General features: G+C 40.3%; 1 protein-coding gene across 2 annotated transcripts in view; it reads left to right on the forward strand.

The window, feature by feature from the left end:
- Positions 1-25054, forward strand: part of jmjd1cb (jumonji domain containing 1Cb) — a 114302-nt gene that overhangs the window by 24341 nt on the left and 64907 nt on the right. For both annotated transcript variants that reach the window (XM_089014797.1, XM_089014799.1), the window contains exon 2: positions 22728-22925. In XM_089014797.1, coding sequence (XP_088870923.1) covers positions 22728-22925 — 198 coding nt within the window. The remainder of the gene's footprint in view (positions 1-22727; positions 22926-25054) is intronic.

The raw sequence follows: 25054 nt of genomic DNA on the forward strand, positions 1-25054 counted from the left end.
GTCAAACATTTATTTCGCATACGAAACCATTAAAAATGAGAATAATCCGTTCCTAGGTCCCCAGAAAACACCATTTTCTACTAAATAAGCTTTAAAACTAGACAAAATATACATTATTTCATGTATAATGAATGTGCTATTGTATTGTAATTCAAGAAATAAATTACTATACAATAAAGTTGTTTTATTTAACTTTGTGATGGTAGTTGTCAATGGATGACGAACTTCCAGGTTGCCTCTTGATGATATGCGAGTGAAGTTGCCATGCTGTCTCTGCGATAATACCGTCACTCACAATGTCCCCTGCTAGCTGCTTTTCGTTAATCCAAATCAACAGAAATTTTTCAACCTCTTCTATTGTCTTAAACTGTTGTTTTAGACAACACAGAAACACCCTTAGCCACATGTAGTAATGGTCGACTTAGCATACTGGGAGTAGCATGCTAAGTCACACAAACGCACACCTCGTCCGTGTTTCTCGATGATCTCCTTCTTCTGCTCGATCGTAATTTTGTGTCCTCTTCGGCTGAACACTTGCCTGTGGTGGGGTCTTTTTCGGTCCCATAATAGCAAAAGTATCCTTGATAACAAACCACGTATGTACTCAAGGAAAGTCAACCACAAAAATATTGTTTCGTTGCTCAACATAGTCATCGCGAGACAACAAATTGCTTTGAATGGATTTCAGGTTGTAAGTTGTAAGACCCAACCCTGTTCCTCTTCTGGTTGATTGACGCTTGTGTGTTGTGTGGGTGGAGACAGTGTTCCTCCAAGAGGACATCAAAATGGAACCAGACAGTGAACTCATTAAAATGTCATACAATACACACAAAAACAACAACAAAAATCTCCCCTCCCTGCACCCTTTGCTGGATTTTATTTTCCTTTTTGGGACAAAAGTACAAACTTGTATTGATATGGAAATGTTGACAAAACGCTCTGGATGCTAGTCATGTTAGAAATGGTCTCTTTCCTGAATGACAGCTTAATGTTTTCAAATCATAAAAAAAATAAAATTTTAGCTATTGTGTACAATATGTGAAGTTGGCGGACTGGATTTTCACTTCAATAAAATCAACCTCTTGAATACTTGTGGCAAATCCGTTATCTTTTATGAGGAGTGAGTAGAATGGTCCTCAACCAGAACTGACCAAAACATATTTTATTGAGGTAATCAAAAAGGCCCTGTAAGTTGGCGATTACAGGGTTTTCAGCTTTATTGATTTTGTTAGATTCTATCGCTGGGGTAACAGACATTTTCTTCACTGTTTGTTTATGATGTTCACCTACAGTACCCACGAGGTGCGATTCTTCTTTGGAATTTAAAAGCGTGCTTTCTCTTTCATGGTTTTCAATCCCATTCACAAATCTCACCAAAAAAAAACACTCCCAGGATTGCCACATAACCTCAGATGTCTGTGAATCATGCCTCTTTGAGGTTTGCGTGTTCATTCCTATTTTACATGTGGCCCGTGTGTCATAATTCGTGAGAAAACGATAAATAGATAGTACATAATAAGTGTGTATTCAAGTCCAGGCGCATAAAAAGCTTTGATGCAGCAATGGGAGAATATGGCCTCAGGGTTCTATGGGCTGGTGTCTCAGTACTGATCTGTTTGCCTAATTTGACCATGCATACCAATTTTTGGGATGCAATCGTGTGGTGTCTAATTTTAAGCAGATTCTTTACTTACAGACAGTGTAGGTGTTCAAATAGCTGACATGTTTCGGCGACTACTTCCGCCTTCGTCAGAGTGTCACGGATGTTGTTGTGTCATGCCAAACGTCAGCTATTTGAACACCTACACTTTCTGTAAGTAAAGAATCTGCTTAAAATTAGATATCAAGTAGACAGGATGAACTTAGTACAACGAAAAACAACCGTGTGGTGTGTAATCTGCTTTATATGAACTTGACATGAAGAACTTTCAGAATCATGGGGCTGATATAAACCATTGTTAGACCAAAACAATGGTGGTTAGTCATAGTTTTAATTAGTAGTCCAGCAATAATTGATTCATGGAATTAATTGGTCTTACCCGCACTTCAAATGTTGCTATTTGAACATTTGGATACAAGAAGATTTGAGCAATTTGTATTGCACGTGTATCAAACAACTGTATTGTGTGTGTGTGTCAGGGGCAGACGGTGTGTGCATGCTCTCTGTTTACGAGCCAGGAAACATGCAATTTGAAACGGTGGGACGGTGGAATTTCAAGCCCACATGCTGGAGCAGGAGACGAAAACACGTGAGCCAGTTGACCTCAAACCATCTCGGAAAGAGGGTGAGGGGGGGAGAAAGATGGAGACGGAGACAGAGTGGCAGACGTCCACGGAGCAGTCGTGTAGAAAGAGAGAAGTGTGTAAAGCAATATTGCAGAATTGGAAAAGTAAAAGCAATGAGACCAAGAGGAATATAATTAGATTTAATGAGTTCCACAACTCCATTGGCAAAGCAAGGTTAGTTATCAACAATATACTGCAGTACAATATAGAAATAAGGTATGGTAGAGACCCCTACTTAATTCTGAAGAAATAATAATGTGTTCCCAAGCGAATAACTGTGCAATGTGTAAGACGTTTTGCATACGCGACTGTCTGCTTTGGCAACCGCTTTGAATCGTGGGATGCAGTGGTAACCACGGTGAGCATAAATTAGGCTGTGTACTCATGCCGATTCAAAGACTATAACTTGAAATGTAAGACAGTCAAACATCAGACCTTGAATCCTAAACGGGATTCTCTATGGGATTCATTAAGACTTTTTTGACTTACTTTGGCTATCATATAATCGATGCGGCATAAAATTTGCCTTTCTCCCGCTGTTGTTAAAGTGCTATATAAATCATGCATTGTATTGTATTGTATTATATTGTATTTCCTTTTCTTGCTTCTGAAGATATTCGATGCCACAATTAATGTTGAGACTTTTGTATGTAATGTTGTCATCCCGTAATACGGCTCTTCTTTCTTCCGGGGTAAAGTTGGATGGAAGTATCTTTGCACAAAACATCTGCTGACACTCTTCCCCCTGAGCTGTTCTGTCTTCTCTGTGGGCTGATAGTTGTTTTCGATGACTGATTCTGTTGCTGTTATGAGGTCATTTAGAGGAGCAGAAATTTGGTGAAACGTCCTCGACAGATAGTAAGAATCACATTGCCTTGTTTCAACGTTTGAGATTTCAACTGGAAATCCAAACAGACATTCGCTCATATGACTTGTGGTTGCACAGTGGTTACCATACAATTATTCCCTCCCCCCTTTTTTTTGGTCATGTGCAGATGCCCATTCATTAAAACTATAACAAACTATTTATGGCTATGGTTCTCAAACCGCAGAGTCAGAGCTTAGGGCTCCACAAAACATTTTTGCATTGAATTATGGCATATCATAAAGCAAAAAAAAACAAGAACAAATGCAACAAGAAACAAGCTAGACAAATATATCCGGCAACGACGACATTGGAGATACCTGGCATTTGCCATATTGTAGTCAGGACCCCTGTTGGAACTAGTTTATATACACATCCTCAAAAAAAACATCCAATTTTATTTCATTTCTCCTTATTTTTGTCTGGTAGTAGTTTAGTTATTTGTATATGTTAGTTTAGTATATGTATGTAGCTCAGTTCAAACCTTAAGATATCTTGTTTCAGTCTGATATCATATTCACCATTGTATCTCGTATCTGATAGGTTCCTTTGAAAATGATGGTACTCCTGTGGTCTATATCTGCTGGAGACAACTTCCTCCTGCCCTGAAGAGCATACCTCTTTCTTAGGATGGCAGCACATTCAATGTGTGGGTTAGCATGTTCTCCCCATGCCTGAGTGGGTGTTCTCTGGGTACTCTGGCTTCCCCCCATATTTCAATATCATGCATACCAGAATCTGGTATTGCCAGATTCATGGAATACCGTCTGCTAAAATGATCACATTTGCTTAAAAGTCGATAGTGCACCGTGTCATCCGATAGCGCCTTATATGTGTGTCATTATTCTGATTTCTGGGACAAAGTACAGTAAAGTCTCGTTATATCGATATCGGATATATCGATAGTCCCGGTTATATCGATACTATTTCTATGCACGCACGGAGAAAATTACATGCAAACAGGGTCGGATATATCGATAGTCCCGGTTATATCGATATTTTTTCGGACTCCCTTGAATATCGATATAACGAGACTTTACTGTATTTTAAATGTTCTGGATTCTTGGTTACAGCTAGAGTGATATTGAAAGCGCTCCATAAACAAAGTATTGTATTGCATTGTCTTCCCCTTTAGCGTAGCGCTCTCTCGTGGATACATACCACAAACATAGCCACTATCGTAGCTTATGTTCAATACGCTTTATAATGAGACGCGCCTTATAAATGAAAACCGTATTTAAACAGGCCAGTCATTGAAAGTGCACCTTTTATTGCAGAGTGCCTCACGGTGTGGAAAATATGGTACTTGAAATTGTCACTCAGCGTGAGTGTTAGTGGCCGTTTGTCTCGATGTACCCTGCGATTGGCTGGCTATCAGTTCAGGGTGTCCCCGCCTATTGTCCAAAGACAGCTGGGCTAGGCTTCAGCACTCTGACGACGCTCGTGGGAATTACAAAATGGACAAATGGAAGTTCACTTATGCCAAAAGCTGGATGGTATAATAATTTAAAGTGTTTCCCCATTTACCCGGGTGATACTTTCCAATAATCAAACCCTGAAGTAGCGAGTGTAATATAATGTCTAATGTCATCTAATGTACATTGTACTCCTCTATCATAGCGTCAAAATTATGTCATCCACGGGTTTCACTCTCCAGACATGACCTGTCAACACACACTTAATCCTACAGTTAAGCCCTTTGCACACATTATTAAAGCATCTGATACTGCTTGAAAAAATAATGATATTGTCAAACTCAACATGATATTGAGCAGAAAGAAGGCACCGCTTCGTCTTTTCCCTTCAGGGGTCGTCACAGTGAATCAGTGTCCTCCATCTTCAGAGGTTTGATTCACATGTTTGTTTTGGCCAAGCTTTTACGTTGGATGCCTTTCCTGACGCAACCCTCTGTATTTATCTGGGCTTGGGACCGGCACAATAAGACACTAGCACCACATTGTGTTTTTAAACATAACAGGAGTGACTAAGTAACAGCTTCGGCAAGTTATTTTCTTGCTGTTATCCTATTTAGAACGGTTTTGAAGAAAGGAAAAGGAAAGGATATCCAGTCCTTTAGTCATTAAAAAAAATGGAAACGGGTAAAATTGACCCCTTAACATAATATGATGGTTAACAACAGCTGAAGCCGGAACAAAGCGCTAACATGAACAAATGGCAAATGTTGCCCCCTCGTGGAAGGCTAAAACATTACTAGAGGTCTGACAAGCGCTTTATCAGCACCTCCCGCAAGAAAAACCAAAACCTGAAAAAAATTTGGGAATGGCGCTCGGGTATCACACTTTTCAATTTTCGGGAATGGCAGTGAATGAGTTAATATCGTAACAAAGGCAGCGATTGGCTGGCAACCGGTTCAGGGTGCACCACGCCTATTGCTCGAAAACGGCTGGGATAGGCTCGAGCACAGCACGCCTATCTGATATGAAAATATAAATATCAGAAAATAGATGGACGACATGACAAAAAATATTTTGTGGTACAGTAAAGTCTCGTTATATCGATATTGTCGGGAGTCGGAAAAAATATCCATATAACCGGACTATCGATATATCCGATCCTGCGGCATGTCAATTTTCTCCTTGCCTTCATAGAAATAGTATCGTAATAAGCAGTACTATCGATATAACCGATATCGATGTAACAAGACTTTACTGTAATTTTAATATCGCCATGTCAGGGCATCATTAATACACAACAATTAATACAACACCATCATTAAAGTTTCCAAGTTGCTACCAAGCCATTCGATTTTCACCGCTGCACATTTCCTCTTCCTTCAAAAGTCAGTGCTTTCTTGTTTTTGTTGGTAGGCTGCTACGTCAGCTATTCCACAGACGGGCGCACTTTGAAACCGGTAATTTAACTTTGCCGCACGACTCTTTCACACTGGGTGAGTACAATGTAAAGAGGGCTCTAAAATTAGTTTCACAGTTGGATTGATCGTAAATTGATCAGTCATGCCTGGAGAGTGGGGCATTGGGATGACCCAAGTGAGATGTAGCTTTAGCACTTGGTGTCAAGACTGTGGGGCCAGATCTGGCCTGTCACGTCATTTTAAGCCCACCAAGGCAACACATCTGTGTAGATTTCATGTTTCTTGTTGAAATACCAAACATTTCAAATTGTCTTTTTGACTTTTAATGTACTTTTCATCCCATGAGAGATTGCAAGCATATTTTTGTTACTGCCCCTATTTTAAAATAAATTGAAAAGTTGTACAACATTTTGTTCCCGGCTTCTCATTATTTTGATGTGGGAGCAACAATAATAAAAGTAAGAAAGAACATTAGACGCAAAAAGCATAATACTGTACATTATTTTCTGCATTTGCTTTCAGAAACTTGAAAAATCAACTTTCCCACCGGTTTGTGACAATACTAATAGCAAAAATAAAGACATAAGCCCCGGTCAGGGTTCGCGTATTTTCCCACAAACTCTCCCGACAACTGTTCTCTATGATCAGGCTCTCTGACGATGGCTCACTGTGGCTGGTTTGAATTCACATGCACAATAGTGTTGCTGTCTGTGTTGGCCTCCAACTCTGAGCATGTGATGTTGTGCGAGTGTGTGTGTGTGTGTGTATACAGTATTAGACCAAATCTTTTGCCTTACTGTGTTGCTGTCCTGGCTTTTCACGATATCCTCTTAGTTGTTATTCCCTTCAGTCTTCACTTCTTCAGATCGAGCAAAAGCTTTCTTCAGCTGTCATCTGTACTTCTTTGAAAGTGTCGGACGTTTAGCTTCTCATACGAAGAGCTTCGTTAGCGAATGTTAGCTGATGAAACCAGAGCAGAAAGAAACAAAATACAATGAGTTCATCACTCTGTGACAACAGTATAGTAAAGCACAACTGAGTCGTACTATGTTGTGATCCTCAATGATGTGGAGATGGGAGCTAGCAATGAGTCCACCATTCTATACAAATCCATGAACTAAAACGGGACTGCTTGATGAAAACATGGCTGAATCTGATCTGATGTTTGTGTTTTTCTAACCAGCTAATGGTCTGAGATGCTTGGAACCACGCTCATCGATTGTTGTAGTCTCCAAACCACGGTGGAAATAATTTAGGTCTCATAGTCAAATATAGAGCTAATTTTTGTTCCACTTTCAAACTTGTTTTCTGGCTGAGTGTGAGTTGAGTGGAATAGAGTTACCTCTGTCATTTGAGCTCTTTTTAGTCAAGGTGCACTGGCATTTTTCTTTCTCTCCCTCCTTCTTCACCCTTTGACCCACCCATGCACATAATGGCGCGCAGAGGCTTAAGTCTTGGCTGAGTCACATGAATGTGTAGTAGAATCCAGGCCTTCTCTGTTTTCCGTGTTACCCTCTACTAGCTCCACTGGGTCTTTACGTGATGGTAATTTGAGCTTCCCATGTGAGAATTATGGAATGTATTAGGAGATGGCAGCTAGCTCACTTGCCTGACTGGATAAGAATGCACCCATTTCAAAAGGAAATGTAGTGACATTGGATTTTTTGCAACTGTGCGAAGAGCATTTGCATTTGAACTGGCTGCCTGTTTGACTCAGGATAATGTGTACCTTATGGTTTATAGTTTGAACGCCTTGTTGGTCCTTAGCACAGGACTTCAACTGAAAATCTATCGTGAAGAACTGTTGTGGAATATGTTTGTGTCAAAATTACGGGATGGGAGGAATAAGCTAATTTGTACCACTGTTGTGAGGAATGGTTGACTATTTTGTTCGATATACATTATTTGCAACTTGTAACAATTAGTTTTTTTGTTTTTGAACAAATTTGCCGTCTGAATGGCTTCCCTGCTTTATCAGTGATCTTACTCGCCACATAGTTTTAATAGTGGGGTTATTCTCTGGTTGCTTTCATGAAAGAAAACTAATTTTGAGTTTTCAGTACAACTGGTGACGTTTTTTCAATCATCCAGTGTTTAGCCAACTAAAAATGTGCGGAGAATAATCATTTGATATTTTTTTTATATGGAAGAAATTTGAGAAATAGCAAACATAACAATAGACAACTGCTTCTGCTCATTATCAGCAGACACATCATCCATCTTCAAGACATAACTTTGATTCTGTGACAGCAATGCGCAGTCACACTTCATAGTTGTTGGGGAATGTTTCTCCGCCAGCCCACGCTGCTCAAGTAAATGTCGGTATACCCTCAGTCGTCGAGCCTTGAAATGACAGTGCTTGAGTTGGCAGGCCAGGTTTTTAGCTCGCGGTCATGGCATTCGCTGGGTAATTCTTTTGCGGCACAGGTGGAGCTGGACAATGTATAATCACATTGGAAACACATGTGTGCTAAAGTGCTAAAGTGTCATTTATAAAGCATACGTGAGTCCATCAACATTTAATTTTCATATTGTCCTGCAGGCCACAAAATAATCGACTCGCCAATGGGCCAGGAGTTTCAGACCAGACCTTGTCTGAAAGTAAAATATACATTCACATTTTCTACATTTAACAATGACACCATTAGCTGGTCATAGGCACGTTGCAGCCTATCACAGCTGTCCTCTAAACTTTACAACTTTTTGAATTGTTTGAATGTTTAAGTTGCGAAACGCTGTATATATAGTAAAGCACATGCGCTTGGGTAAATCTATACTTAGTCTGCAAATCAACCCTGGGTGTGATTTATTTTCGATTGAATTTCTATCATGTACAGTGAGCAGTTGAAACAGGGAGAGGCTGGATCTTCCCATACAGATGATGCAGCTGCTGGCCTAGATTTCACTCGACAATTGTTTCTTTGGAACTCTACTATTAATAGAACTTTATGATTGTGTGTGTGAGAGAGAGAGAGGAGAGAAAAACAAAAAGTTAGTTTTTTTCAGTTTGTCTTGTGTGCTCACAGGAAATGGCATCAGCTATCCGTGGAGTTGAATGAGTTATTTTGGTATTCCTTTTAATTATTTGATGAGAATGGATTGTTCAGTTTGATTTCAACTCCTGTTTCCATCCCAGTGTTGCATTCTGGCAGAATTAAACATGACATAACGGTGTCCGCAAACTCAAAGTGCATCTTTTCATGACAAAAACGGCCTTATTCACTCCCAGTGAGTTTCAACATGTTGATGGAATAATCACAAATACCTCCATGGACACAAACCACTAGCACTCATTCTTCTCGAACATGGGGATTGATTTACTCTACGATCTACTGGATCAGTTTTTCACCACTTTTAGAATCGAGCATGGCTTCTTTATCGTGGTGATTCACCCTGACAGGATACGTGGGTCGGAGGCTTCCCTGGGAAGACGCCGAAGTGGATGTGCACACTATGAGCAGTCTTAGCTCCGGGCTTGGGTTCTGACTTCCCGCACTGCCATGAGATATGTCCCATTTCCCCACAATGATAGCACTGTCGAGGGTAGACAACCGAGTTTTTTTGGTTCTCCATCGACGACTTACTTCCTTCCCGTGGGGTTACTCAGACCAGGCAATCTTGAGCGGGGGAACCCATGTTGCTTCAGACCCTTTTCGAGGTAGTCTTAACATGTCTTTTAATAGTTGGACTGCTTCAGTTCGCTCCCCGACTGCCCTCAACGTCTGTTGACATATCTTTTTGGCCTTATACAGAAAGGCTCATAAACATCAGTCCATCATCTCTGTTATTTCTGCCGGTTTCAAACCGTTCCTATGGAGGCTTAAATTGTTGCTCACGTTCGAAAGGGAGTCTCCCTAGACGAAGCTCAGCTGAGTTGGCGCAATCAACGATTTCAACAATCATCCGTAATGGCAACCAAATCATGTCAAAGTTAGAGGCCAGTAGATTGAAAGATGACTCTCACAATTTTGGGGTGCAGCACATCCTCAATTTCATTAGCCGACTGAAAATTGTCAGAGATGGAATTTCTTTTCCTCTTCATATTCTTTACACATATTTGTAATTGACATGGTCATACTGTATTAAACGCTCATGTTTTGACATCTACAGAAACATTTTCAAACTGGATTACACATCAAAGTTGGCGCCCATTTTGTTGGAAAGGAGGAGGGTGGCTACAGACAGAGAGAGAGTGAAGCCATTCTCCAAAAAAGAAAATGGTGGCCGACATTTTTTTGTCTTCGATACCCCGCCGTCAGTCTTCGGTTAAAGACACGTGATTGGTCAAGAACGCAGCAGTGAGGGGAGGTGGCTTACGTGGCAGACGACAGAGAGAGAGTGACAAAATGGATAGAAAACAGTGAAATTTGGACTCGCTTCAACTTTGATAGTTCAAAGGCAGAGTGTAGACTGCAAGGTTAAAATTCCCATCAACCAGGCTCCACAAATAACCCACACAAGCCATCTGTACACTTGATGCAAAAAGCTATAACCCAGCTAAACAAAACACAATTGATGAGGAACTAGGTAAAATTATCGCAGAGAAAGCACCTCCAAGGGATCATTCCTCAAGTTGGTGAAAGAAGAAGGTTACGTTCCTCATCAAGTGTTTAATGCTGATGAAACCGGCCACTCCATTCCGTCAAGCCATCAACGACCATCACAAAGGTAAATAAAACCACTTTATTATACAATACAGTTTATTTCTTTAATTATAATACAATAGCACAATTATATTTATATTTATAAAATAAGGTATATTTTGTGTGGTTTTAAGGCTTATAAAATTAGAAAGTAGAAAATTGTTTTATGGGGTCCTGGGAATGGATTATTCTCATTTTAATGGTTTCCTATGCGAAATTAATTTTTGGGATACACACTTTTCTCCTTACACACTCTGTCCGGGTACCAATTAAGTTCGTAAGCCAAGGTATCACTGTATTATTATTATTTTGTACGTGGTACTTCCTGTTTACATGCTTGAAGTATACGTGATGGTAGTTTGGCAAAAATGCATCGGCAAAAGTCGTAAATTGAAAGGCGCTTATAAATCAAATGTATTATTATTATTATAAATGAATGCCAGGGAGGATTTGGAACATTGAGAAAACGCAAAAGCTAACCCCATTTCAGTCAGAACTTTGGAGGTGCTTGTTTTTAGGCAGTATTTTGCCAGGAATGTGTCTGAAACAACATTGCGCTATTTTGGGATATGCCTTTTCCTTCCCTCTTTTCCTCTTTTCCTCTCACCTCTCTCCCTTCACAGGGGCCTTCACATATCTATGCTGAAGGCTGTTTACGTTGCCGCTCTCTTGCTCTTAATCTTGTTGTGTTTATCCCTCTTCTGTCGACCAAGTAGTTTAATGGTTTCTTCCTTTTCTCTCCTCTATTTGGCTCATTCCTCCCTTCTCTCCCTGATGTGACCTTGTAGGATAGGGAATATCTCTTCATGCTGTCATTGACTATTACTTCAGCTCATGTGCATTCTCTCTCTCTCTCTCTCTCTCTAAAATTATTTACATACCAGTGAACACTCACAACAGCTTCTCTATTCCGCCATGTCCTCTTCTATGTTATACTGCATATTTTAATTTCAAGCTAAAATCGGAAGAAGGACTCCAGGACCTGGTCCTGTTCAGCTAAATGGTAATCCTATTTAATATTATTGAATATTACACATGGGTGTACAGCGGAAAGGAAGTTATCGTTGTTTTCAAAGACAGTTGCTTTAAAAATAACCTTCAGAACAGGGATTGTTTTGACCATGTGCATGTGTACCGAGGCTTTTTTTTTTTCATTTGTTTTTGCCGGGTAAGCATCCTGTACATAAAAGCCTAAAGGTACTGCTACTTTGCAATCGTCTACCATCTACATGGTAATGTTTTTCCTAATATGACATTTTTACTTCTACCGTGTTCTAGCAACATGAATGTCGATTGCAGGATATTAGTTCTGTGACATTTGGTGGCATTATCACCTCATCAGACTTGTTTTTGACGGCCTTGAAGTTACCCCATCTGCCTGCGTCATAAGACTTAATTGAAAATGTTTCACATATCCATCTCCATTATGGCAGTGATCCCATGTGGATACCGCCTCATTTGTTTGCTGTCATTCCACTCAGAGGCTAAGTTAGGCTGCCCGATATCAACGGGTTGATGGTGCTTTGACACCTCGACATTTATGAGAGCTTGCGTGCAACAGTGTGGTGATAGAAAATCTGCCCACCACTCAGGATTGCGGAGGAGCTTTTTGGCTGGCAATACGACGGTCGCTCAGAGCCAATGAGCACGAGACTTGAATACAAACCACCAATGCAGCAGACAGAGTGGTAAAAATTCACCTTATAAAATAGAAAGTGAGAAGCATGCCCTCGTCTTCGGGATGCAATGAAGGTGTCCTGATTAAAAAAACAAAGTGAAAAATAGCACTTTTACCTTTGTCAGTAAATCCAGTATTCCATATCCAATGATACCTCGGTTTGCGAACCCCTTGGCTTACGAACTTTTCGGTTTACGAACGTTAAATTTATGCAAATTTTACCTTGGCATAGTGTAGCCGTTCTCCAAAAAGAAAATGGTTGCCAATTTTTTTGTCCTCAAAGGCAGATTGTAGACTGCAAGGTTAAAATATCCCATCAATCAGGCTCCACAAACAACCCGCACAAGCCATCTGTACACTTGATGCAAAAAGCTATCAACCCAGCCAAACGGAACACAATTGAGGAACTAGATAAAATTATCGCAGAGAAAGCACCTACAAAGGATCATTCCTCAAGATGGTGAAAGAAGAAGGTTACGTTCCTCATCAAGTGTTTAATGCTGAGGAAGGTAAATAAAACAACTTTATTATACAGTACAGTTTATTTCTTTAATTATTATACCATAACAGATTTATTATCCATAAAATAAGGTATATTTTGTGTTCTTTTAAGGCTTAGAAAATTAGAAAGTACAAAAGTATGTTTTATGGGAGCCTGGGAACGGATTATTCTCATTTTAATGGTTTCCTATGGGAAATTAATTTTTGGGATACACACTTTTTGCCTTACACACTCTGTCGGGGAACCAATTAAGTTCGTAAGCCAAGGTATCACTGTACTGTCGAGCTTTATGCTTTCTTCACCAGTTCATTCTTGCATGTTTTTTTAAACACAAAAAAGACAATAAATATATACTGTACATACATTCGATCGGCAAACTGTAAATGTCCTTGCCGTATGATCTCAGTGCACCAACAAACAGGTACATGCATACATTACACACGCAACAACCTACCGTATCCACGACTTGATGATCTGATCAGTACGTTGTCGAAGAGTGTCAAGCAAATGCTGTTGACCCACGCTAATTGCGCGGTTGGGTCATGTTATTTTAGCTGTGGTCATGGGCTAATAAAATAGTTATGGATTTCAAATAAATCACTTTTCGAACAGCCTTCAGGAATGGATTGTGGTCGAAAACTGATGTCTGACTGTCACTTTTTACAATTGAATGCACAGATACAACGTTTTTTCAGACTTTGTACAATACTCACATTTGATGGTACCGTGGTACCTCACTGTGTTAATTGGAAAATAAAATGAGTAAAAAATACAAGGCTGCTACTTGAGAATACCACGAGTAAGTTGTTACACCCATCATAATTCACTTGACTCGATGCGCTGCACCACAGTTTGTTGCTTGGAGGCTTTTGTTGTCAGTTTTGCAGCACAAAAGTGGTGACGAGGCTGGGAACTCAACGCCGAACGGACGGCTGCTGCCTCTGTCGTCACCCGATCGGAGTTTATTAACCATTTTACAAGGGCAGAATCCACATTCGCCTGAAAGTGTTTTCACGTGTGTCCTTGAATGACCAACATAGATGTAATTGCTCAAACCTGCAAAGTATTTATCAGAATGGTTTATTGATATTGGTGTGAAGTATTGGAGTATTTTTTTTACGAAAACAAACACTTTACTGACCAACAATAGAGGCACTGTGTTGTATTTGTGATTAGTTTTGCATGTTGATCAATGATCGGATCTAGGAATAAATACAAAGCTACAAGCCATTACTGATTGTTCTTACTTTGTTTTGGCAATCCACCGTAACATTGAATTTTACAGACATTTAAAAAGATAAATACATTTTAAAAAGCTTTTGGAGCACGCAAAATTGCTCATAAAGCTTGCAGATAAATCCAATGTTAACTAAAAAAAATTTGATTATTGAGGGTATTTATTTATTTATTTATTTATTTGTTTATTTATTTGTTTGTTTATTTATGAACTGGAGATGTATGTCAACGATGCATAGATAATAACTCAACAAGGAAGGAGGGCCATGTTTTAGACAAAGCAACGCGTTGGTTTCCTTGGCAATATTTTGGATTTCGTGATGAATGTGAACCTCTTGACAAGACGGTTGCTGCAAAAGACGAGTGAAATATAACGGGAATAGGACTCAGCATGATCCCGAATTTCTCTTGGCTTTACTCCCTGGTGGTTTCTACGATCTTTATGACAGCTTTATTTCCTGTATATAGTAGCTGCCCATGTTAAGTGCTTTGTTACGGCTTCAGCTGTTGTTAAAGCACGATATAAATAAATATGTATTGTATTGTAATAGGGCTATTTGTCGACGCAGCTTTGTTGTCGCAATGGCATCACAACCGGCAATAAACCTGTCATGAATTAACAGAAGCAGAAGCTGTTATGGTAAGGGTACAGACCAAACAGGCGTTGCTGCCTTATTTATTCTAAAACATACCCCTAAATCTCATGTTCAAAGAATTACTTAATATTGCTCACCACTCCGGAAAGAAGTCCAGATGACGGCTGAAGCAACCTTTTCATCGATAGACCACAGATTAAGATATAAGTATTGTATCAAAAGACAACAAGCTTATTAGGTTGGACTTGGTTGATGCTAGAATATATTGCGTAAACTTGCTTCAATATTTTTTTTACATTTTGGAATCAGTCCAGCCGAGTTAGTTTGAAAATCATATTGTGTATATGTGGAGTTACCTTGTATTTGATATTGGTTTAAAGTTCTTGGATATAACTTAGATTATTGTATTGAAATACATCAAAATAAATACAGTAAAGTCTCGTTATATCGATATTCAAGGGAGTCGGAAAAAATATCGATATAACCGGGACTATCGATATATCCGACCCTGTTTGCATGTAATTTTCTCCGTGCGTGCATAGAAATAGTATCGATATAACCGGGACTATCGACATATCCGATATCGATATAACCAGACTTTACTGTATCTTACATTGTGTCATATGCTACTTTTTAGTAGGTTGGCCAGTCTTGAAAAGTTAGATATTTAGGAACTACAGTAAAGTCTCGTTATATCGATATTCTCGGGAGTCGGAAAAAATATCGATATAACCGGACTATCGATATATCCGATCCTGCGGCATGTAAATTTTCTCCTTGCCTTCATAGAAATAGTATCGTAATAAGCAGTACTATCGATATAACCGATATAACGAGACTTTACTGTATTTGTTTTATTTATTATGATAATTATGCTAGGTGGCCTGGTAGTCGAGTGGTGAGCGCTTAACAGTGCAGAGGTCGCGAGTTTAAGACCCGGTCCAACCTCCCTTTGTGGAGTTTGCATGTTCTCCCCGAGCCTGCGTGGGTTTTCTCCGGGTCCTCCGGTTTCGTCGCACTTTCCAAAAAAGATGCATGGCAGGCTGATTGAACACTTGAAATTGTCCCAAGGTGTGAGAGTGAAAAGTTGTTTATCTTTGTGAGCCTTGCGATTGGCTGGCAACCAATTCAGGGTGTCCCCCGCCTAGGCCCCGAAGACAGCTGGGATAGGCTCCAGCACCATATGCAGGATAAAGTCTGGAAAATGGATGGATGGATAATTATGACTATTGTAACAGTTTATTACTCATGTTCATTGAACTTGCCTTGCCGGGCGAGCGACTGTATGGATCAGGGTTGCCAAACTCATTCTTGTCGAGGGACAGATTTTAAGAACAGTTTCCTGTGGAAGTCCGTTATGACTGAAACCGTATAAAGTAGTAGTAGAGTTTTTCTTTTCAAATGACCAAATCAAAATAATCTACATATTATAATTCAACTATAGTTTATTTGTATAGCGTCAGTTCATGACAATGTCACATCACCTTGTCATGTGATCTACCAATAGTACCGTCGCGATCGACGGTAGATCGTGATCTACGTATTGAGCACCCCTGGGGTACAGGATCACTCTTGTTTATTACTAATGAGAATTAGAAATTTTGGAAAAATATTTTAGAAAGCATCATGAAAAGTGACATCTTTGATTTGCTTTCACAAGCCACATGATATGAATTCAAAACGGTGCTGAAGAGAGCTGGCTGAAATTCAGGAAATAGGTTGCAACCTCCGAAAATACAGACATGCAAACAAAAATATTGTTTGGCTGAAAACACATTCTCATCTTTCATTAAGGTGTGAGGTGGATTAAATTACTTCTTTGTCTTTTCACGGTATTGATCGTCTTTAATGCTTGGCAGTTTCCATTCTCCTTTGTTCTCTCTTTCTGTTATACCTGCTCACTGTGGACTGAAGTGTGTATGTATGTGTGTGAGAGAGAGAGAAGAGCCGTTGCTGTCTGCTGCCTCCAGTTCCTATAGCAACAGACATTTTTATCATTCTTGTCGCATGTATGTTTTTTAGCTTGACACAATGCGTTTTGGAAAATGTGGACGGACCACAGATGACACGTTCGTTGGTCATGATGGGAGACGTTCACTTGCTGAGTTGCTGAGTTGTGATTAGGTTTGAAGCACAGCGGGACTTTAACTAATATGCATATGCGCATGTCAGGCAGCACTATCCACACATTTGGTAAGGTCATTTTATGAATCGACTCATCCGTTTTATAACATGCTTATCTCCGCGAGAGTCGCGGCCGTGCTGGAGTCTTCCAGCTGTCTTTGGGCAGTAAACAGAGGACACCATGAATTGCTTACCAGTCCATCGCAGGGCACACTTACTTGAAGTGGTCAAGTGCATTTTTCCTGGACCATCCCAGCTATGACTTTGAGCAGTCGGATGAGCTATAATTACTTTGTTTTATTCATAATTCCTCATCTTACGAAACTAATTGGTTCCCAGAAAGTGTGTGTAAGGCGAAAAGTGTGTCTTCCAAACATTAATTTCTCACAGGAAACCATTAAAAATTAGGATAATCCGTTTCCGGGTCCCCATAAAACATATTTTTCTACTAAATAAGCCTTAAAACTACACTACATATACCTTATTTTATGTATAATAAATGAGATATTGTATTGTAATTAAAGAAATAAACTATACTGTATAATAGTCGTTTTATTTACCTTTGTGATGATCGTTGATGTAGTTGCCTCTTGATGATATCAGAGTGAAGTTGCTGTGCTTTCTCGGCGATAATACCCTCACTCACACTGTCCCCTGCTTGCTGCTTTTCATTAATCCAAATCAACAGAAGTTTTTCAACCTCTTCCATTGCCAGAGACTGTTGCTTCAACAACACAGAAACACCCTTAGACACACGTATCAATGGTCGACTTAGCATACTGGTACTGGGACACTAAATCCCACAAACGCACACCTCATTCGAGTCTTTTTCGGTCCCAAAAAAACGAAAGTATCCACTCGATAACAAACTGAGTGCACTGAAAGAAAGTGGCCGTGGAAACTAGTCCGGCAGCCACGGTGGTGCTGTTCGATTGTATTGTTTGGTGTTCTTCCGCCGAAAACTAGTCCGCCAGCCAATGTGGCGCACCGTTTGTTTCCGAAAAACCAAGATAATATTCTCACGAATTTAATGTTGATAAGGCAAAAAATTGGTTAATTCAAGCGTTCGTAACCCAAGGCTTTACTGTATGTTCAAAACATCTGTTGGAAGTGACAATTTCGATTAAATGTTGGAAGATGTGCTTTTAGCTATTTGGTGTTTAATGAGGCTTTGTGGCTTTATCCAACTTGCATTTAAAGGACAACCGACGTCTCCGGATAAGTTGTGTCCATAATTTGTAAAATGACTTTAAATGACTTCTACTGAGCGTATTCTACAAAGATTCCACCGCATATAGCTATATTTTACGTTTTAAGACTCACGCTGAATATTCCGGAAGTCTTGTTTTCGACTTGATGACGAGTCCGTACGTCACTGAAGGAACGCCCCTGACCGAAAAAAAGGACACATTATAGCAGTCCTTCCATCACGTCAATGCATTTTGCTGTGCTTGTTTGGTCTGAAAACGTCATGTTGCACCAAAAAGAGCCAGAAGAGGGTGACCAAGCTCCGTATAAGGAATTTATCAGTGTGTGGAAACGGGCAGATTAATTCCTCACAGGGAGCTTGGTCGCCATTTTCTGCCTCTTTTCTGGGACGATACATTGCAGTCCAGATTCCTCAAAATGACACGGAAGGACTTCTTTAATCGATTGCAAACATGTATGCTTTCCTCTTCAGAACTATTTGAATCATATTCATAACTGGATGTGTAACAAGAAAGCATCTTCTCCGAATCTGAAGCCATTGTTTTGATTCTCCAGCAATGCAAGACGTCTTGGCGTGACTTCACGAAAATGGGGGCGGGACTTTCTGAAAATGCCCAATTCGCAGCTCAATTTTCTGCAGATTTTGGACACTTGAAGTCATTTTTATTGGTGTTTTGCATTTGAATAAAAATATCATACTGCGTGTTTTGGGTATTTTAGATGCTATAAAACATTTTTCTGATGTCAGCTAAGAAACAAAAAAGTGACGTCGGTTGTCCTTTAAGGCTTGCAATCTTGGCTCTACTCAACGATATTTTTGAAAACAATCCCGAGAGCGATCTCAGGAGACAGTCATGAAATTTGCGTTTCTTTACATCCAAACATGGCTAGTATATGGCTGCAGTAATGCCGAAACACGGAGCGTACACATTCCCCTTCCCTCCTGGGTTCCCACACTCACGGACAGAGTGATGCATTCACAAATTTGGAATTAGGAGCACTCACAGTCACGTGTTTGCCACAACCTATCAATGGCAACTCAGAACGATAAAACACACATAATCCACTTCATTACAGCACTTTTTGGGGCCTGTAGTCATGTGTATATATATATTTTCTTTGTTAGTCGCGAGACTTAAAGGACAACCGACACCTCCGGACAAGTTGTGTCCATAATTTGTAAAATCACTTCAGATGACTTCTACTGAGCGCCTTTTACAAAGATTCCCCGACATATAGCTATATTTTACGTTTTAAGACTCGCGCTGAATATTCAGGATCAAACCTCTCAAGATGGAGGACACTGATTTGCTGTGGCGACCTCTTGAAGGGAAAAGCCAAAAGGAAAAGAAGAAGAAGAAGCTGAATATTCTTGTATTCGAGTTGATGACGATGCCTGACGTGACGTCACGGAGGGAACGCCCCTGACCGAGAAAGCGACACACAATGCATTTTGGGTACTTTGTTTGGTCTGAAAACTTCGCGTTGATCCGTGTTGATGCCGAAATTAAAAGGAAAACATAAATAACGCGATGGTGAATCGTTGTGTGTTGCACCAAGACTACTATTTGATACTAGTTGACACAAATTCCCAGCAGCCCATTTCCAACGGAGCTTGGACGCCATCTTGTGCATTTTCTGGGACGCTACATTGGAGTCCTGACAGGACTTTAATCGATTGCAAACATTGATGCTTTCCTCTTCAGAACTATTTGAATCATATTCATAACTGGATGAGTAACAAGAAAGCATCTTCTACAAATCTGAAGGTGTGATGTCACGAACAAGGGGGCGGACCTTCTGAAACTTGGCATTTTGAAGTAGTTTTGGGACACTTTAACTCATTTTTATTGGTGTTTTGCATTTGACTAAAAATATCCGCCTGCATGTTTTGGGTATTTTAGATGCTATGAAACGTTTTTCTGATGTCAGTTAGGAAACCCAAAAAATGGTGTCGGTTGTCCTTTAAACAAAACAATCTTTTAGTGACTACTAGACGGTTGCAGTCTGCTCGGCAGGCAGCTGATTTGCTTGTGACAGAAAGAGGATGGCCAAACAGGTGAATGGAATCACCTATGTCCTGGACTGCTCCCTGGATTTAAGAGATCAGGAGGATGATGGCTAAGCTGTCTGTCATCCAAGCTGGACAACCCCGTCTACTCCTACTAGGACATTATGCGCCTTTGCTTTTACACCCGCATTGTGTGATGGAGAAACAGAGAACCAAAAAAAATGGTGGTTTATGCAATAATTTAGAGTCTTTGTTTGTGCGTGTTTTTGCACAATATCACGCAGTGCACCACTGTCGTATCGCTTTGTTCTCTGTCTTGTGGAAATTCAGTCACTATATTTTTTTGCCATTTTTATTTAAAAAAATATCTTCGAGCACACACATACATACAATGGATACATTCTCTGTGTCCACATTGCTTATCATTTTCCTTTCTTGTTTTTGGAATCTTGCTTATTGTGAGAAAAATCAAAGGACAATGTAACATGAATCAACTAGTTAGATGTCGTTACACAGAAACTAAAACAAAAACGGAAGGGCCCAGAGACGCATACACTGATTCCACATGTTCAGCAGTCAATGCTCCAGAATAAAGGCAATACAGTGATACCTCGGCTTACGAAAACTTTAGCTCACAAACTTTTGGCCTTACGAACATTAAATTCGAGAGAATAAAATCTTGGCATACAAACTAGTTTTCGGCGGATGAACACGAAACCACACGGTCCAACAGCGCCACGGTGGCTGGCAGACTAGTTTTCTTTGAGTGGAGTTTGTTATCGAGTGGATACTTTTGCCTTTTTGGCACTGAAAAAAACCCACCACAGAGCAGAAAAACACAAATGAGGTGTGCGTTGGTGTAACTTAGCGTCCCAGTACCAGTACGCTAAGTCGACCATTGCTACGTGTGGCTAAGGGTGTTTCTGTGTTCTCTAAGCAACGTTATCAGGCAATAGAAGAGGTTGAAAAACTTCTGTTGATTTGGATTAACGAAAAGCAGCTAGCAAGGGACCGTGTGAGTGAGGGTATTATCGCCGAGAAAGCACGGCAACTTCACTCGGATATCATCAAGAGACAACTACATCAACGGCCATCACAAAGGTTAATGAAACGACTTTATTATACAGTACAGTTTATTTCTTTCATTACAATACAATAGCACATTTATTATACGTAAAATAAGGTATATTTTGTGTCGTTTTAGAGGTTATTTAGTTAAAGTATGTTTTATGGGGACCTGGGAACGGATTATTCTCATTTTTAATGCTTTGTTATGGGAAATAAATGTTTGACAGACAGACATTTCCCCTTACGCACACTTTCTGGGAACAAATTAAGTTCGTAAGCATAGGTATCACTGTACTGATAATTGATCACATCAGTATTCCGAGGAGATGCAGTGTGCCATGGCCAGAAATGGAAGAACTGAAGGATAGATGGAGGTAATAACAAAAGCAGAGAGGAACAGTAAACAAAGGACAGACTGACGCTGGCTTAAGTGTGATTACTCGTTTGACTGCAGTCGTGCCATACAGCGGAGTGGGAGGGTGACTGAGGAGAGATGCACCCGCTGATCTCTGTTTCGTGCGCTCACGCTGCCTATGGATGCGAGCAGGGAGTAATATAGGCCAGGGAATGAAAGAACGCTGCGCGACTTGACAACGAGGAGCCGATGGATTGTGCGTGATGAAAGCCTTGGAAGCAGTGGTTCTTAACCTGCGTCCGATTGAACCCGACGGGGTTCAGTCAATTGCTCTCAGGGGTTCGACAGAGCCTCTGCCTCGAATATTAAGACCCGACTGACTCAACGTGCCAATCAATTAGTTATGACACGCCCGCTTGGCCATCACTGGGTGAGGACGATCACGTGACATTGTTTGTCCAATCAGTGCTGCGGGAAATTTAGTGTGCTCAGCAGTCACCGTATGTCATGCAAGGTTAATTTTGCACACAATTAAAACCTTTTACAGTTTTTAACTGCCATTCCCGAATGTGTTCTGTGTTGTTTTTTCTTGCGGGTGTGCCGATAAAGCGCTGGTCAGACCTCTGGGGAGGTTTTTTCCCTCCCACGAGGGGGCGGTATTTGTCTTTTGTACATTTTAGCGCTTTGTTACAGCTTTAGTTGTTGTTAAAGTGCGATATAACTCAATCTGTATGCATTGTATTGTATTTTGGATTGGGATCTGGGGATTGGACAGGTCACTCCATAACACTGATTTTATTAGTTTGGAACCAAGACTGTGCTCGTCTACTTGTGTGTTTGGGGTCATTGTCTTGTTGATTTTTTTTTTTTGTTGTTGCTGTGTCGAAGTTCATTGTCCTCCACGAGAATGCATTTTTCTGCGGAAACCAAGGTTCATCTGCCGAAAACTAGTTCGTCAGCAGAGACTGAGCTGAAGCGTTAGTACGCGGAGGTTTCACTGTATTTAGTTCTTGAACAATATGGGAATGAACAAGAGCATTTTTTAACCCATATTCTTTTGTGGAGAGTATTAAACTATAAATAGTGTTCAGTTCGGCTGGATGGAGTCACTCTGCAAGTGTTTTAAATGAAGGTAACCTTGTGATGATGCCGCTGACCGCAATTTATAATTTCACAAGTCAGCATATTATGTATTTCTCCTGAATCCCCTCATTGTCTATTTCAAAAGAGAATGAATGTAATTTAAGGCATATCACCGCTACATTGCAAATGTTCCTGGATTTATTTGTGATGTTGGCTCTATTTCTGTCATGTATTGCAGGTATACGTGGAATTTGATGACCAGGAATGGGAGAAAAGAGAGTGGGTGAAGGTCTATGATGATTTCCAGCTGTTTCTACTCGAGCACCAGCTGGTCTGGGCCAAGAGGAAAGAAGGAGCAGGAGGAACAGGAGCAGGTGGAGGAGTAGGTGGCCTGCTGCAGGGAATAAAAGTGAAACACACACAGTGGCCTGCCCTGGTAAGAACTTTGTTGGCTATTTATAGAAATGACACAGCCACCGGCAACAGTCAGCGTTGTGAGCAAAGCTCGGGGGTGGGCGGGGAGCTTTGCATATTTAACCACTTGAGCATATCTTCAAAATATGATGGATGATCTTCAATGGTGTTATTTTCATTTCCGGGATCATCATCTATCTTCATTGTTCGCGGTTGTCTCGGAAAGTGGCAGCCTTACCGTATCGGGCTTTACATTGGTTTAGTGCAGCCGCGTCAGTGTGGGTCAACACGTGGGCTTTTGATGGCATGATTACAAGGCCAGTGTGTTGATGTGGACTGGGCGAGATTCATCATTCTTTCTACAGCTCGTATTTGTTTTGCTAGAAAACTGTCATCGTCTCTCATGTCGAAAAAGTCGGACAAATAAGTTTCAGTCTGTATAAATACGAGACGAGGAGTGACTGACCGAATATCTCACCTTTCAATCAGCCATCCCCACACTGATTGACCCGTTACTTCTTACTACTTAGGCTTGTACCCACACGATCATAAGTACGCACAAAACCGAAAAATAAGGCCCATGAAAGAGTAATCGCGGTCTGAGACCTGACAGGGAAGCACTTTTGCAAAGTGTTAACTGCTTTAATGATACTACTACTGATACTGATACTACTACCGCTCCTAAAACTGCTCCTAATACTGCTACTAATACTACTATCACTACTACTAATACTACTACTAATACTAATTTATTTGATTGAAAAGCGCCTTAACACTACTATCGTAACTCGGAATCAGAATGACTTGCGTACTTACAGACTTACTTACGTACTTACTTACATAATCACTTCCGTACTTATGTACCTGCTTACTTATTTTTATTAGAATCAAAAGAATCTTTTTTGCCATGTATAACACACAAGGAATTTGTCTCTAGTAGAACACTAGTCTCATCATAAAAAAGACATGACAAATAAGTATGGAGAAGACTAATAAAGGCTAATGTAGTCTTTTTTTTCATATAAGCGGTAGCTCTCAGGAACAACTTTGAGACAATTTGCAAAGTATTAAGCAGTTGTTCAAGTGAGTACAGAGCTGGAGATACAAAGATTAGAACAGGATGCTTTTCCACAGGCTTGTGCAAAATTGCAAAGAGGCACGATACGGTTCTATTTGGGTTACTGTTTAGACAGTTAATGGCTAGGGGGAAGAAGCAATTTAAATGTCTGCTCGAGTTGGTGCGCATGGATCACTCGCGCCTGCCTGAGGGGAGTCACCGGAAAAGGTGGTGGGCAAGGTGCAGAGGGTCCAGTAGGATATTCCGTGCCCTTGTCTTGATTCTTGCAGTGTGCAAGTCCTCGAGAGTGGATAGGGCGGTGTCAATTATTTTTCCCGCCATGCTGTCTGTTGGAGTCGAATTTTGTCAATTTGTCAAACCGTGATGTAAGAACACGCGTTCACTTGTACCGTTTAAAAATGCTTCTCATCGCTCTCCAGAATGCCATTTCTTTTCTAGTGACATCGGAGAATTGCAGACATTTGCAATGAGGGGGGGGGAAAGTAAATCGCTTTAAAATGCGGTACTGATTGCTCACATTTTCAGAAATAGACAACGAAAGATTGACTTGGTTGTTTATGTTTGGTTTTGCCTGGCTCCTCCACCTACATTTGTTCCCTTGTTTGTCTGATCACTGCTACTCCGCTGCTATTGCCATAGCAACAGCAAATTGAAATCCAACACCAGCAAGAGATCAAAAATTGCCTCAAAAGGGAAAAAAAAAGGCTTGTAAATATCTCCTTGAAGGACATGGTCAGATTCTTTAATTCAAATCTATAAAGTTGATGGCGAGACTGTTTGGAACAACTCATATGAACCTTTTAGGACAGTGGTGAGGACGTGCAGCTGTTTGTTTTTTGTTTTGTTCCACTGAAAAAAAATAATTGTATTGGAGTGAGAAATGAGATATGTTTAAAGGACAACCAATACCATTTTTTTTGTTTCCTAACTGACAGTCAGAAAAACGTTTTATAGCGTCTAAAATACCCAAAACACGCAGGCTGATATTTTTAGTCAAAGGCAAAACACCAATAAAAATGAATTAAAGTGTCCCAAAACTACTTCAAAATGACCTCGGGATGGCGAGTTTCAGA

This window comes from Hippocampus bargibanti, linkage group LG15 (assembly GCF_051943395.1).
Source record: "Hippocampus bargibanti isolate YZ-2025 linkage group LG15, ASM5194339v1, whole genome shotgun sequence".
NCBI classification, from domain to species: domain Eukaryota; kingdom Metazoa; phylum Chordata; class Actinopteri; order Syngnathiformes; family Syngnathidae; genus Hippocampus; species Hippocampus bargibanti.